Raw genomic sequence first — 16,751 nt, 5'->3', positions numbered from 1 at the left:
AAAAAGCTTTTTTTTTACTTCTGCAAAGCTGAGCTCCCCATGTTGATCCCTTGTCTTTCTCAATCACTTCATTTCTGTTATTTATCACTGCAGTTCACTGTTAAGAGTAATTTCTCAGGAATGAGAATGCAGTTCCTCTGCTAATGGGGAATGGACTCTTTTTGCTCTATGGGGTCTTGAGATCAGATTATGGGAGCACTGGGTCCCCCTCACCCTACAAGAGCCCACATCCACAAAAGGTACCTTCCAGCAATAGCTTAGCAAAACCTGCTATACGTTACTTAAGTGTAGGTACGTTTCAACTTCTGAGCAAGATCCAATTGGCTCAGAAACTCTATTCTGGTGCTCAAATTTAGAATGGGTTCAACACATTGGTCCTGATCCCTCCCAACCTGCACACACTGAAGCTGAAGTTCGAAAAATGGGGTGACCTAGTGTTTGCACATTAAGACTCTCAGCAGAATTTAGGACCCCAATTGTGGAGAGTACTAAATCACACAGAGCCTACACTTGAACAGCAAACTCCCTGCTTCAGCCCTAATGCACAGGAGATGGTGGGGCTGGGCCAGAAAGTGCAACTGTTCCCCCACGCGTACCCCTCAAGCAATGTTAACTATCTGTGGTTTGAACACCCACAAAAAGGGATTTTGTCTAATTCACCCAAGGCATTTAAGGAGAAAAAGAGCAAACATGCATCTGTACACAGCAGCTACTACATGGAAAGGTATGTGAGAAGAACAAAATAGCAGGACTAGGCCAAAGCTGCTTTCATACTTTTCCATGCTACTCATCCCACCCAGCCCCATCCAACTATCAGCAGCCTTCTGTGGCCACTAAGCTTGCTCAGGTATCCATGGGTTGCTTTTGGGTTCCCCCCACCCTCCCAGGGTATTTTTAAATACTTCTGCAACCTTACAGCTCCTCCAAGCCTGCAAGTACCTACTTCATGTACAAAGATGTCATTTTGCTCATGTTAAGGAGCCACATTCACAGAATGATTTTGGCATCTGTATCTAGGATGCAAGTATTTATAATAAAAAGCAATGGAAAGGATGTTTTCGAGAATGAGGGGAAGGAGTCTTAATTTTGATACTCTGCCTTTCTGTAATGCTCAATGTTCAGTAGTAGCTTCTAAGAGCACTTCTGGGCTTGAAAATTATGAACAGAAAATCTGCAAAGCTTTGAATTGGACTATGGTACTTTGTTTATGCATGGAAAACTAGAATCACAGAGTGATGGGGATGTATGGTTAGATATAAGTTAAAAAGTACCACCAAGAAATAAAGTTGATGTATTTCCAGATCCTCTTAGAAACTGTTGCTAGGGAAGAGGCAGGTTGAGGAAAAGACAAAAGATTCCTGAAGACAACCATAAGCAATAGAGTTAGTAACGCAGTCTAAATGACACATGTAGAAACAGTTTTTGTTCCACCAAACTTATTTATTTCCAGTTCAAGACTCATTATGAAGAGGAGTCTCCAAAGTATTGTAAAGCTGAACTCTACAGCTATTTTTTCCACTTGTGGAATCTGAAGTTCTGCTTTGCAAATGCAAATATCAATACAGAAACTTTTTTAAAAAGCCCATACAGCCATCCAGAAAAAGGAAGTTTAGTCCATAACAAAGGGAGTAACAGAAGTTGGGGGTGGGTGGGAGACAAAAGTATGCACTTGCAATTGGTTATCTGCTGAATTGCCATTTACAGATTTCTTTGTCTAGTTATGTAGAGGAAAAAGGGGGTTCAAGAATAATGTCAATGAAATAGTTCTGAGTTCCTTGCAAAAGTAATGACATCATTCCACAGTACCATGAGCCATAAAAGTAACCTAAAATGTTTTATATGACAACGAAATACTTTAGTTTTATTTTTAGTGAACTATATCCTAAATTTCCACTCTGAAAGAGACTGAGTTAGAATTTCTCTGGGGGTTTTTCAAGATTCTACCAATGTATTACAGAACAAATGTCTGGATCGCCTTGCGCGGCATATTGATTTCTGACTCATGTTGAGCCAGAGCTGAAGGAAAAGCTCTATGCTTCCCAACCTTTCCCTGCATGTATTTATGTTACACCTGGAGGATGAAACCCTTCCATTCCTTTGTGATTTCAAAAGGTGCTTATACACAAACCCAAGTGCAAAACTGAGCAGAGGTGACGAAGTGGGACAAGTATAAGACCAGTGGAATCCTTGAAAGATTTGCCTACACTCTCGTATCTCCTAAATCTTTTACCTTCTTGCCCTTCTCGTGTGGAACTGCAAGTTGAGAAGGAATGAAGCAAGAATTGAGTGATAGAAATGACTTTTACTGTTTCAGATATACCTTAACATTCTTCTGTACACGGGCCGTGTATTTCCTAATGTAGTGAATAGAGGGATCGTGAATACAGAAGACAATGTAAGGTATAACATCAGACTCTTCACATAGACCAGGGATAGGCAACTTGTGGCCCTCCAGATGTTTTGGCCTAAAACTCCCATCATCACTTTCCAATGGCTATACTGGCTAGGGATGATGGGAGTTGCAGGCCAAAACATCTGGAGAGCCAAAAATTGCCCAATCCCTGCCCTAGAAGGAAGACCTAATCCCAGATGTAGGCAACGGACTGCCTTCTCCCCAATGGGTTATAAGATAGTGCTGCTTAAGCCTTTTAAGCTTTCCAGCCATCAGTACTGGATTCCAATATGTAGTGTACCATTTCTCAACATAAAATAAGAATGGTTGAAAACCTGATGTCAAGAAATGGAATTCTGATACTTTCTTGTGAAGAGGGCTTAACTGATGCAACTTGCCTCACAACATTTTGCAGCTTACTTGTAAGTAACCAACTTTTCTACACCCCCCCTCCAAACCAAACCAGCGTTTAATACAAAAGTTATGAATTATGTTGTATAAAATTTAAAAATCTAGTGAAAACTACATGTTAATAGATATTTAATCTATAAAGTAGGTGGAGATAGCAGCAGGAACTTAAATATAAGAATTATCAATAAAGAGAAGAAACATTAGTGCAAAAATTGCAGCAGAAGGATGATTTTTTTGGCGGTAGAATGAGAATAGAAAGATTCTAATTTGTACCAAAAATATCATCCTAGCTCTGTATAGTTTTTCTATAAATACAACAATGAAATGCTCAATTGCAAAATCATAGATCTATGAAAATGTGCTTTGCTGGATTCGTTCACTCGCTTTAGAAATTCTAGTCAGCTGGAAAAATCTGTGAACACAAAATGTAATTGCAGTTAATCAAATTTCTCACTTTACACAAATCTAGTTTTACAAACACAACAGTTTCAAACTAACCCAGGGAAGAAAGTGGATGTACTTCATTTTACCTTCTGGTTGCCTTTAGCAGGTGGCTACCAGGAGAAGGGCCTTCTCTGCTGTGGCACCCCGGCTGTGGAATGAGCTCCCTAGAGAGGTTTGCCTGGCACCTACATTATACTCCTTTAGACGCCAGGTAAAGACCTTTTTATTTTCTCTGCATTTTAACCGTGTAGTAACTTAATTTTAACTTTGCTGTTTTAAGTTTGTATTTTAAATCTGTATTGATTTCTGCATTGCTGCTTGATTTTATCCTGGTTGCGTTTTTATATTGTGATTTATATTATGCCGTTTTGAATGGTTTTTGTGGTTTTAACTTTTGTAAACCACCCAGAGAGCTTCGGCTATTGGGGGATATAAAAATGCAATAAATAAATAAATTTATACAAGAAGAAAAGCTGGACTCAAATATCCCTATAAAGAAAAACTCGCTCAGGGTGCTGCTGGAGAAAGAAGGAGCAGGGGAAAGTCCCCTTCCGCTGGTACTTTGCTATTAATAGTTTACATTCTTTTGGCTTCCTATGTTCCCTACCCCAAGAAAGCTTACAAGTAACAGTTTTACCTAAACTGGACTGTGTTGTGATCTGTAGGAACCTGATATCAAGGGTTGATGGGGCCACTCCCAGCTTCCGGCATCGGAGCAGCAGCGTCTCCAAGAACTCAGAGCATTCTAAGTGTTTTTTCAAATATTTTAATCATTTTTAACCAATGACTTTGTCCTTGAGGTGAAAGAGCTCTTCAACCGCAGTCATCTGCCAGTCGGACTTTTGTTATTATTTTATCCCCTCCAACAAACTCCCAAGGTCTTTTGGTGACTGGCTGAATTTTTGGTTTTATCGACCATTAATTGAGCTATTTTGTCATTGGATTCTTATCGTAAACCGACGGTGAAGTCGAAACGAATAGCTGCCTCCAAACGGGAGCCTTCTCTCCGACCTAAGGAGCCGTTTGGATTTTGTTACCTCTACTGCTATTTACTACCCGAGGAGTTTATCAGGGTCTCGGCCTGTTGGTGACTGTTGGTTGTTTTACCTCTGCCAAGCCAAGCTGCCTGACACCATTTATTTTAACTACGGCAGGACGCCGAGTAGAGGGGGTGAATTGACAAGACTCTTGGCTGTTTTCTGCCAACGCCTCCCTCCTTTTGAACCCTCATGCAGTTTACTCCTCGGAGATTAAGTTACAAAGTTATCCATCTGGAAGCTGAGAAAATTCGTTCCTGAATTTGCATCGCTGGTTTCGCATGGGTCAGTTTTGACTCCACACTTGTAAGTTAATAGTAGCCCTTGGGATAGGACAGGCCTGGCGGAATTTCTGAATTTCACTCCTGCTGGACCTTTCCTCAAGAAAAAACTCAACCATTAAAGAGGGAAGTGAGCCAATCTAAGAACCTAAACTGCACACTTATCACAACTGATTCATATGCAGTGGCTCAAACAAAAGCATCTGAGTTTGCCAGAAGAACTGTGCCCAAGTAAGGGCCCCATTTGTTCTTTTAACGTTACATGTAGGCTAAATCAATCTAAGCAGTACGTGTTTCGAATTCAGTGGATGGTACAACCAATGCTTTCAAAGTGGTTTAGGGCATCTTAAGTGTTCCCCAAGATTTTAGCTTGATAAAAGACTAGACACCGCTTTCACATGGAGCAATGTAAACACATTTAAGGACCTGTTCACAAAATCATTACCTTAATATTTTGCATATATGGTTGTGCTTTGGGACCATGTGTTATGTCCCCCTCACTGCAGAATTATGCCATGCATGACCCAGGATGTATGCACGCACATTTGTTTATCAGCTCATGTTGTCCCAGCAAACACAGAGAATTTGTGGACATTGTGATGTGTAAGCCTATGCGGCAGGGTCTTGCTATTTACTGTGTAATCTGTACAGCACCATGTACATTGATGGTGCTATATAAATAATAATAATAATAATAATAATAATAATAATAATAATAATAATAATGGCATTGCAGGGCAGCTCTGGTGTTTGCCCAGTGAACAGAACATACCTATAATGGAGCATGAAATTGGCTGCGCATTGCTATTGCCTGCTGAAGCTTTTCCTCTTTGGCTCTTCTACAATGACAAACCTAAAAGAAAGCAACCAGTTAACATAGCTGTTTATCCACATATTCTATATAGTACATGGATTAGGCCTGCAGGACAGAGATTCCCCATCCCTGCTACGGACTATATGTTTAAGGTTGTAGGCCACATATCACATGAATGAACTTGCATTTCATGTGGTTAACCAAGTCTCACTGCATTTGATCACTTTAATGTGAAAATAAACAGGAAAACAAAACCACACAAGAACTTTAAAATGCACTGATTTCTATGGGAGAGTTTGCACATTTGAAATTCTTATCCAGTGAAATCAATGTCATTAAATCAATAACTGAAAGTGCTGAACTCTGTCTTCATAACAGCTTTACTCTCCCTACGTATTTTAGCACAGGTTTTAACTACAAAAATAATATTACAAGGTCACTCAACTGCAATCCACACTTAGCTGGAGAAACCCTATTAAACGTTGGGAGGACTTAATTCGGAATAAACAAGGTAATTAGTTAAAAACATACACCATAAACCATTTCAATAAACCCTCAGCTATCAGCTTTAGTCTATAAGGTGCACAATGTATCTCGGTAGACAGTGATGTCTCCCCTATTAAAGATTAGGAAAAAGCACACAAATTCAGGAAGTTTGTATTTGTATCTGAGGTTGTATTTGCCTAATTTTTAGACCTGCTAAGGAACAGATGATTGTTATTATGTCCTGATATGTAAAATCATACAATTCCAAGAGGGTGTACTTTCTTTTTCACACGACTGTATACTACAAGTAAAGTGATTCATTGAACCAACTTCTCTTTTTGTTACTTCATTAACATTGTCTTCTGTTCCTGTTAGTTAAGAGCTAGCACCTGTGCATGTATGGATTCAGTACTGTAGTCCAGCACAGTAGGGTATGACTCAACGGAGAGATCAGCAAAATTTGTCCCCTCTTCGCCTTGAAAAGTTTTCAATTCCAGGTGGTCATTATAAGAACTTTGTTACTAAGAACTAGTGCAGGAGTGTGCTTTTATCCCCTTCTCATTCCCAATGCACTGTTCTTTAGTGTGTTGTCTTTTAGACTATAAGTCTGAAGGCAAGGACTGACTTACTATTAATCTTTAGAAGCTGCTCTAGGAGCATTTTTCTGGCTGAAGAGTGGAGCAAACAAACAAAACAACCTTCAAATAAGCAAACTGTGCTTAAACAGGGGCGTTTTTTTTCATATGCTATGAAAAGTTTGTTTTTCCCTTTATGCATGTCACTTTATACATTTAACACTAATGTATAGTGTTTCATTTTCATTTTTTAAATATTTTGACTTATATGCAACTTGGGGCACAATCCTACACATGTTTGGACAAAACATTCTTACAACTCCCAGCATTCCCCAGCCAGCATAGCTGCAGAATGATGGGAGTTGGAGTTCTCTCTGTCTAAGCATTGAAAGATTTACACCCTTAAGAGATTTCCCCGAGCTCACAAAGAGGAGCAGACGCTATAGATTTCTTCTGCCTCCAGCTGTTCCTGCTTCTTCTGGATTCTAGAATGATCCAGATTATTCCCTGTGGTCAAACACATAACAGGAATCTGAAATGATTTATGTATAACCTGCTTTGCTCATAAAACTATCATTACTGGTAATAACGTTCACATTTAAAAGTATAGTTTATTTAGACAATAATTACAAATATACCGAGTTCACTTTTAAAAGTTAATTTTATTGAAAATCTTACGAGCAAGCCATGTTATACATAATACGTTTTATGTTCTTGAAGTAAAGTGACTTTAGAGGCGTAAATAGCGCAGTATTGCATATTTCCCAACTCCCCTATCCCACACTCATGCTACCCTATCCCTTCCAGCTGAAAAAATCTGTTATTTTCCTGGGCTTTAAAATTTCCAGAAATTTTACAGCCCTACATATGTTCATGGTAAAGTTTAAGATGTTTTAAAACAGGTATTTCTTTAAAAGGTGAAGAGAATTTTACATACTGTTCTTTTCTCCATGAAGCTACTAAGGAAGTCGTCTATTTCGGTTTTCCCTTCCAGAAAGTCTTCTGCAATCGTGTCAGACTCTTCTTCAGCTTCGTGAGCAGCTACTTTCAGTCTTGCCTGAAGAGCGCTTGCGCTACAACTCTAAGAAAACAGAGTGTTGTGTAACTGAGAAACGTTTAGTGACAATAATTTTCTAATAGCAAAAACAGAGAGACAGAGCAAGTTATTCTGAATTTATTTTAATTGATTGCATTCTAATATAATATTGTAAAGCCACCCTGGGATTTTTTTTTTATAATGGTGGGTTATAGAACAAATAATAAGTAATTACTGCAGTGTTGCTATATTTAAGCCCCATGTAGATATGCTAAGGAAAAATAGAGCTATTATTTACAGCAGAATGTGGGACTAAAGAAGCAGAGTCCTGAAACGCAGAACCGGTTTCTTTTGCTGGGCAAGAGAGGCAAAGCTTACCTCACTAAGTTCATGCTGCCTTTGCATCTTCTTTTCAAATGTTGCCTTCAACTGGGTAAGCTGTTCATACTAAAGGGATGGAAAAGGTTTTAGGAAGCAAACTCAAGTACCTTCTCCCAAGCCCCAGAAAATAATTCCCCCTCACACACTTACTTTATCCAACACTGCTTGTCTTTTTGTCTCCAAGCTCGGTTCCAATAATAGATTTTTTTCTGCAAAGTAAACCCACTGTTCAATTTTAGAAGGTTATTGTTCACTCTTGCACCATTATTCCAAGGACAAATATTTTAAAGTCTTACTTGCTAGCGCTTCAATACTTTTCACTAAATCATCCTTATCATTAATGACTTGCTTCAACTGGGGTAGATTAACGAACTGTTCCAGCAGTATGTCTTCTTGTTCATTCATGTCTGTCAGCTGTGATATGCTGAATTTCAAAAGGAAAAAAGAAAATATTTTTGTAACAGAGAACCCACTATATAAGATTAGCTCCACAGTTGTAAATATTAATTTTGACTCAATTTGTGGATACTTACTTATCCACTGTATTTACTGCTAGTCCTTGCCTTAAGAAACCTTGCATACATTTTATGATGCAATGTCATTTCAGAAGCTTGAGTCTAATCACTGCCTCATTTTTGGTGAATGCCAATTGGTTTTGGAACAATCCAAGAAATGGTGAAGGATTTTTTCATTTGAAATTTCACTGAATATGGGCAAGAGTAGGGTTATAAGGGTTTGTTGTCATAGCATATAGAAAGAAGCTTCTGGGGGCATAGGATGGGTTTAAATGGGTGTACAAGTGATGAGGTAATGCTTTAATATTAAGGGGGCAAATAGGAGTACAAACACTGTATCAAGGGTTAGATGCTTTGGTTTAGATAAGGCCTGATGAAATATGATTTGATATTGCTCAAAGACATTACTCATAAGAACTTTTGACTTGTACCAGCTGTATGTATTCCTGTTAAAGGAACAAGGTGAAAGGTCCAGGGTGATGGAAAGGTAGAGTTGTGGTTTAGAAGATCCCTGTGTCCTTAAGAACAGAGAAGTAAACCAGACAGTTGACCAAATGAAAAGCAGAAGTAATGTCCAGTTGAGAGACAAACAAGTTCATCAGGAGGGATGGAACATTCTGGGAAGAGGACAATCTAAACTGATGGTGTGGACCAATAGACTCAGATATTTTAGAATAAATTAATATGTATTAGGAGGGATGTTTTTGAGAAGGTTATTTAAAGTCTGAACACAGAGGAGAAAGATGTCTTTCCTCTGTTGCTCTGAGCTTAACGTGTAGGCCTTAGTGACTCCTTGGTTTTGCCTGGGAGAAACAGAGGTCCCTCTGGGAAGAAGAGCTCATTTGCAGTCAATATGAGAGATGTAGAATTTTTGAATATACAGATACTCTTCTTTCTTCTCTCAAACCATCAAGACCTAAGCTGACTTTTCAGCACTGGCTTGACCCTAGCTACTAGGGCTAAGACCATGGTCTGTTTTGAAAAGGGGGAAGGGTGTTGTCATTGGGGATGTGTTTGTCTGTGCTTGTCTTAGCAAAGATCTTGTTCTCCAGAAATCTGCCAGACTTGTGAGGTTTTTTTTAAATTCGCTTTGCTGAATGGAGGCTTGTGTGTCTGTTTAACTTCTTAAATTATTTTAATAAATCTTTTAAAGCTATAACAGTTTCATTGAGTTTATGACTGAGTGAAATCAATCATTCTGGTACTTTTGACTACAGGTTTCATCTACTAGGTGGGGAGCAATGCTGAGGGGTACTGATGATAGGTATTGCAGGAACCTTGCAGGAATTTCTACTTCTAGGCAGCCTATGTTCAGTATCTCTCAAGTAAGGTTATCAATAATTTCCCCCTACAATGGTACACTCAGACAAAAACAGAGTTCACGGCAATTTACAGGACCACAAAAACAACAGTGAAAGAATATGTGCACAAGGACATGTAACCATCAATTGCAATGCCCCCAGTATTGACTTTTTCACCTTAACACCCAGGCCTAGGATAGTGGACTATTTATTTTCCTCTACAATAAGAAAGTTTTCCAGGTCCTTGAGCTAACTGACAATCCTATTCTTTCCAATCTGCATAAATGTCTACAATTTACTTGTAGCCCTGCTACCCTAAAGATGTACACATTTTCCTCCAGAACACAAGACATCTGGGTCATTTTCATCTGCCAACATTTTGCAAATACAAGTACCTATTTAAGAACACGAGGAACCTGCTTCAGTTATCCATTTCTCCAAAATCAGTTCCCTGGATGCATATCTCAGTACCACTCAGTTTTAAAATCTGTGTTTTAACTCTGCGCTTGTTGTGAATTTTGTTTTCTGTTGTATTTATGCTGTTTTCAATGTTATTATCTTATGTTTTATTTTGGATATACATAGTTTTTATACCTATTAATTGTAAGCCACCCAGGGAACTGTGTAATCGACATCATACGAATATCTTAAATAATAAAGTAAAAATCTAGCAATGTGTAGAACAAGTTTACAGTCAAAAATATACCCTTTAATGATACAAATACTTTTAATATTTTACCTAAGTTCTGATAGTTCTGTAAATGCATCAGGAACATCAGGCATTTTGTAACTGAATCCATTTTGACTCCCCTGAAAATTTTAAGAAGGTGTTAAGACAATGAATAGTATTTCTTTTCTAGGACAGATCACGACTATGAGATTTGTACAAGCGACAGAATACTCTTTCCTGTGTGACTATAACATCAAAAGATAAAGCAATCACCCATATAATATCTCTTGGGCAGAAATATTACCAGTGCAATTCTGTATCTGTGTACTCAGAAGTAAGGTTCATTGGCTTCAATAGTGCCTACTCCCAGGTGAATGGATATAGCATTGTACTGTAAAAATTAAACAATTTTTTTTTAATTCCCAAGTATCAGTGTAGAAGAAGGGTGTCATCCCTCCCCTTGAGGGGCACCCCCACCCCATGGCATCAGTTTCTGCATTGCCATTAGCAATGGGAAAGCAGCAGTGCCTATCAGTTGGAGTGGGGACAGGAGGGGCCATGCACCCATTGTAAAATGACACAAGTTCAGTACTTTGGGGAAAGTATACAATATTTAAGTTATATGGAGTAAAAATGCCTTGAGGACATCGCAGAAACCTGCAGCATTAGGACCTAGTGCTTTGCAGTATCTTGTTTGTATTATTATCATGTGACAAATACAATTGGAGTTGGTGGCCATTGCATGCATGGCGCTAATCTAGACATAAGGGAAACTTTTCTGCCCTTGAATTCTCTGAAATCTATACAGAGTGAGTAGCTCAACCACTTTATCATCTCTACAAAATGTTCTAACTTGTATTCATGTCCATACTTCAGGCTTCTCCAGAATATCTGATATTTAGATGGGAAGTGTGAACAGCTTGAACCATAACACTCAGTACAGATGCATACCTGTGGTAACGTTTCTGCTGTTGGAACAGGTAATGGCAGATCTGTTATCATGCCAAAGGAAGGAGCAGCAGGTCGGTCTATACTATAACTTGAAGAAGCAGATTCTGCAAGTGGCACAGATGCTACAGACCTATTTGTTTCTTGTGGCAGATATGGAGAAAGAAATGGAAAGTTCTGAGCGTAGGAAGGAATTCCAGCCGGTTTGCTGTAAAGGCTAAGAAAAGAAGGGGAAATAATTTATCATCAGCAACATTTTGTAGTGTTTTCATCACTTTTCTCAGAAGAAATATTTGCTTATGTATGCAGAAGGTATTACTGAACAGTTTCTTGAAAAACACAGTAACTTATCCTGAAAAGACCTCACAATTATTCACTCTAGTAAACCTAATTGCCAGTACTTAGGTATCTATCAACAATGCCAGTGTAACATCATTTGCCTTTTTTCAAAAAATTTTTTTGTCAAAGAGCAGACTTCCATGTTAATAAGAGACCTAACGTGCTAGCAAGCGGTATTGACATTGTGTAAATGTTGGTTTCTGCTAGTGCAAAGTAAATAGCACTACCCACCCAACATAGTTTGATCCCTCCCATTATGAACCAAGAAGTGAAGGACAGGCTGTAAATATGCAAGACAAGAGAGAGAAAAGGAGGAAGCTGTGACCTGAACCGGGCCAGTATTTGTCAATTCAAGTGTGGGGAATTTTTTTTAATTACATTATTTTGAGGCAGCCTTTAAGGGTAGAACTCTCTCAAGGCATCAAACTTTAAAACATACACGTGTAACTAAATTATTTACCCATTTTCTTTCGAATTGTTGATCCTATTTCCTGTATGGTTACTTACTATGGAAATGATGTTGATCTGGGAGCCAAAACTGGAGGATTCTTCCAAAACTCATCAAGTATACTTTGAACAATTTTCCCAAGGTCTGAGTGCATTGTGAACTATTAGGAGATTAAAAACCTGCATTAAGTTTAGCATTCTATGCTATGCAACAGACCATTTTACATTCAAGATATCTGTGGGGCTGCCTCTAGGTTAGGAGTACGCAAGCATTTTAGGGCAGTGGGCATACTTGGCAATTTGAGAAATTGTCCTGGGCGTTACCCCAAACTGGCTGCCATGGGAGGTGTGGCTAGTCCCTGTGTAGGGCAGAGGTATTCATGGGAAATGACAATGAAAGCAGGAGCCCCTCACTTGGCTTTGAAGTGACCCCAGATGATGATTAGAAAATATGGTTCTTTTGCATGTTTTTAAGTGGGAGGGGTAGGGCCCCATGGCAGGCATCAAGAAATATGTCTGGGGTGCAATGGGGGCCATGGGCATCACACACTGCCTACCCTTGCTCTAGTTGATGGATGGAGGAGTCAATGAGATATACACTTGGGCCCCATGTGCTATTTGTACACAAGAATGCCTCTGTTTTCATGTTCTATGTGCAAAAAATGGGACTAGATTGTGCCCATAAACCAATGTAAACTGGGATTCTCAGGATTATTGCCATGTCCATAAGCTTACATGAGCTCTGAAAAATGTAGTTATAAACTGTCTCAATTAAAAAAAACACCTAAATCAGCATTCCCTAACCCAGTACCCTCCAGATATTTGGACAACAATTCCAATCATCCACCATCATGGCACTGTTGCCAGGGGTTGATAAGAACTGTAGCCTAAAACATCTGGAGGGCACCAGGTTGGAGAAGGCTAAATTAACTCCTGAAAACTCCTCTAAAATGCTATGGCTTCTAATTCAAATAAATTGCGAGAAAGATTTTCTTCTCAGAACACATATTCTAATATTCTAGCAAGCGCTGAAAATTTAAGTAATTTGCAAAACAATGTAAGTGCTACTACCTAAAATAATTGCTGTTATCTATGTATCCTGAAAGACACATGCGCAGTTATACGATGAGTTCACTTCTTAATTATTCTAGAAAATTATATGATACATACACTGCTTATTAATGGGCAGGTCACATACATTCCATGGTTGTCCATTAAATGATGTCTTATTGGAGGGAAAACACTGATGATTGGTTTTTCCTGAGGAAACTGAGGAGGAAGCAAGCTGTAAACACCAAGATACTTGATTATTACCATTGCTTTTATGTAAATAAAGTAGCTTTTTAGCTCTCATAAGTCTCTTCAAAACATAAGGTTTGCCTTCCTAGAAAATGTGGACAGCTGTCAAAGAGGTGTAACTTCCTTTCTGTATGCTCAATCACAAAACATGGTTTAGGGCGCAATCCTATGCATGTTTAGGCAGGAAAAATTCCTACAACTCTCAGCATGCCTCAGCCAGCCAGCCATGTGGGACTATTTTGTCTAAACATGCATAGGATTGAGTCCTTATCCATTTAAATTCTACTGTTTACAACAGGGTAGATAGTTTTCTATTTAAGATACATTATAGTCCAAAGGTTATTCATCATGAAATAAGGATTAGTTTTTAATTATGTAGCATGAGGCTGTTTAAATTTTTGGGTAAATGAATTCCATTAATCCATTCACAATGTCATGTTCTTCCAGAGGTTTCTGTAAGATTATTTTTCTCCTTCTAATAAAGTACAACAGAAAACTTGTCCAAATATGAATGATTAACCTATTAAACTGGAGATAGTTCACCTCACAATAATTTCATAATTATCTATCTATGATGTGTTCCTAATAGTATAACCAAATCAGTATTATTTTGATATATCTGTAAAACTAATCTGAAAAGTTGCTATTCTAAAAAATGAAACCTTCATCTGGTTGTAAATATTAAGATTATACCAGGAAGGCAACTCTGAGTTGTGTAAAATATAGTGAGGAAGAGTGCACTTTGGGGAGGAGGCACATGATTAAATTGAGTCTGAGTAGTGATTTAAATCGTGATTTAAATCAAATCCACCCTGGCAATACAAACTCTGCACAGCCCATGGACAGACTCAAACTATTCTCATCCACAATCGATCCAATCAGCAAACAATTGGAAAGGTACATTTTGGCCCAGATTAGATGATCATGAACAAGTCATAGCAAGCCTTGAGCTCTTGTCCTCTTCTCGTGCACACATGAAAAGAGAACGGTGTATTATTATATAAGATCAGGAAATTGTGATTTGTTCTAACCAAACTTAGCAACCCAGGATCTGAAAGCATGGTTTGATCTTGGTTTGTGTTAGCTAACATTACTCTTGTTGTGGAACTGCAATTAGTTCTAAAATGGACAATCTCACTCTCCTCTTCTTAGTCATTAAGGAGATGAAAGGAAGCATGCAAACTCAAAGCCTGCCATGGCTCATTTATGATCACCTAAACCAGTCTTCCATGGTTTAGGTCATCTGAACCAGGTCTTTGAAAGTAGGTCACCAGGTTGTTGTTGCTGCTAGATTTGAAACAACGACATGTTCTAACATAGTTTTGCTGCTGGCAGATTATCAGTTTAGGAAGCATTTACTCCTATGAATGGATGCTCTTATAAAAGGAAGGTAATCAAGCAAAAGTCCCTCACAAAATTGAGTGATGATCACTTCTATAAATGTCTGTAAACATGAATATTGACAATTTTGCCACTAAGGTGCAATCAATGAACTCCTGGTAAGACACACAATTTACTTGGATGTGTATGAAGAACAGACTAGGTTCGCACTTAACAACAACCTAGAGTTACATGCAAATCTGGAACTATGGGTTAAGTATGGGTTGTTAACTATGAACAACCCAGGAAGAGAACCTATGGTTTGTTGTTGGTTTGTAAATGCCAGTTTTAATTCTGGGTTGTTGTTATATGTCAGTTTAGATACAGTTGTTTCACCAGGCTCCAGGGGTGATGGGCAAGAGTGGTAAAAAAAACCCTTGCCTGCTTGGCATGGCAGTATTGCACTGCTGCAAAAGCATTTGGGATACAGGGATGGAGCAGCTGAAGAAGTGGGGAATCAGCGAAAGAGAAGGCAGGGAAGTCCACTTCCCTCAGCACAATTGATTCTGCTTAAATCTGGGCCCAGCCCATAAAGTACAGAGAGGTATTTGAACTGGCATATAATTAGATTACATGGTACTCACATATTAATATTAATTGTCAGATTGTTTACAGTGAATGGCAATCGATATTCCACGTCTTTTTGTATTTCAGCGATACTGTTAAGAGAAATGTAAATATTTAGCAACAGTTGCTGACACACTGAAATCAACAAGCTTAAACAATGTAGTTAAGCCCTTCAATATCCCAATGATTTCAATGGGAGAGTTAAATTTAAATCTCTGATTGAAATCTATTAAATTGTTTAGCTTCAACTAAATCCAGGTTCCACTTCCTCCTAGTTTTGTCACACTCACTTGTAACGCAACCTATAATTAACTTTCAACCTATGTGAAGTCGCCTCCGAAGACAATATGCTGCTTGCAGCTGATACAGAATGTAGCAGCTTGATTTTTGCCAAAAGAAAGCTGACAGAGACACTTTAAACTCCTGGACAGGAGTTTGTTGGCCTGATGGAGGCACAGTGAGATAAAAATGACTGTTGGTGAGTGAGCATTAATCTCTTCCCATCTTCTAATGTGGCCTGCCAATAAATTCTGTTGCCACAGATGTGCAGCAATGACTAATCCATTTATTTTTAGTTTTGGTACTTCAGCAAGTGTTATCTTGCGTCTTAACCTTCACCACCACGCCCACTTTGGTGTCCCCATATTCTTTCACTTTTAGTTCTGCAGGATTCCGCTTTATCTGGTTCTGCACACAGACACCACCCTCTTAGTTGTTGTTGTTGTTATTATTATTATCATCCAACTAAGACATGCTGTTTTGGTTCATTTAGGGTTCAGTTCCGGGGCTTCAATTGGATGGGCAGATGTGAGCTCCAATACGCTATTCAACTGGCCAAGCACACGTTTGTCAGCAAGAATTCAGAAGAGTCTTCTGAAGCAGCAGTTTCCATTAAACATGAGCAGGCGGAAGGGCGCGTCAGCATCCTGACGGGCCGCCAGACCCAGCGCTGTCGCGGTCGGATCCCGAGAGCAGCGTCTGGCGCGGGGAAAAGAAGCCCCCGGCCGAGCCCCCGCCCCGCATCTCCCCCCGGCCGCCGGCGCGGGCGTCACTCACGCGGCATGGGCGCTGCGCAGGGACTCGATCTGTCGCTGCTTCTGCTGCTGGAGGCTGTTGAGGGCGGCAGGCAGCGCAGCTCCGCCGCCCGAAGACGACGAGGAGGAGGAGGCGGCGGCCCCGCCACCGCTGCCCCCTTTGGAGAGCGGGAAGAGCCAGTTCATCCTCTCGCGTCGCCTCCCCTCCCTTCACGAACGGCAAGAGAAGGACGAAGAGCCTCAGGACTTCCCTGCCGCCGCCAGCGCTGCCCTCGTCCTTCTAGTCTCGCGTCCCCGCTGCTCGACAGCCCCCCTCCGACTGTCCTCCTTCCGCTCACACAGGAAGTTGAGACTGGGGGAACCGGGACACAGAGACGGAAGCCACGTCATGTGC

The 16,751-nt window shown here is 39.6% G+C and overlaps 1 protein-coding gene across 1 annotated transcript; it reads right to left on the bottom strand.

Moving 5' to 3' along the window:
* Positions 1 to 2,071: 2,071 nt before the first annotated feature.
* Positions 2,072 to 16,654, bottom strand: VPS37A (VPS37A subunit of ESCRT-I). The gene is made up of 12 exons (XM_063135324.1): positions 16,380 to 16,654; positions 15,341 to 15,415; positions 13,248 to 13,362; positions 12,138 to 12,238; positions 11,295 to 11,508; positions 10,413 to 10,483; positions 8,154 to 8,281; positions 8,008 to 8,066; positions 7,855 to 7,923; positions 7,378 to 7,521; positions 5,338 to 5,418; positions 2,072 to 3,215 (listed from the first exon to the last, which is right to left on the bottom strand). Exons 1-11 carry the CDS (start codon positions 16,541 to 16,543, stop codon positions 5,338 to 5,340), a joined length of 1,221 nt encoding a protein of 406 aa, XP_062991394.1. The 5' UTR covers positions 16,544 to 16,654; the 3' UTR covers positions 2,072 to 3,215.
* Positions 16,655 to 16,751: the final 97 nt, after the last annotated feature.

The sequence above is a fragment of the Elgaria multicarinata genome, chromosome 10 (assembly GCF_023053635.1).
Source record: "Elgaria multicarinata webbii isolate HBS135686 ecotype San Diego chromosome 10, rElgMul1.1.pri, whole genome shotgun sequence".
In the NCBI taxonomy this organism is placed as follows: domain Eukaryota; kingdom Metazoa; phylum Chordata; class Lepidosauria; order Squamata; family Anguidae; genus Elgaria; species Elgaria multicarinata.
The sequence above is the reverse complement of the archived record's forward strand: the minus strand, read 5'-3'. Positions and strand labels throughout refer to the sequence as shown.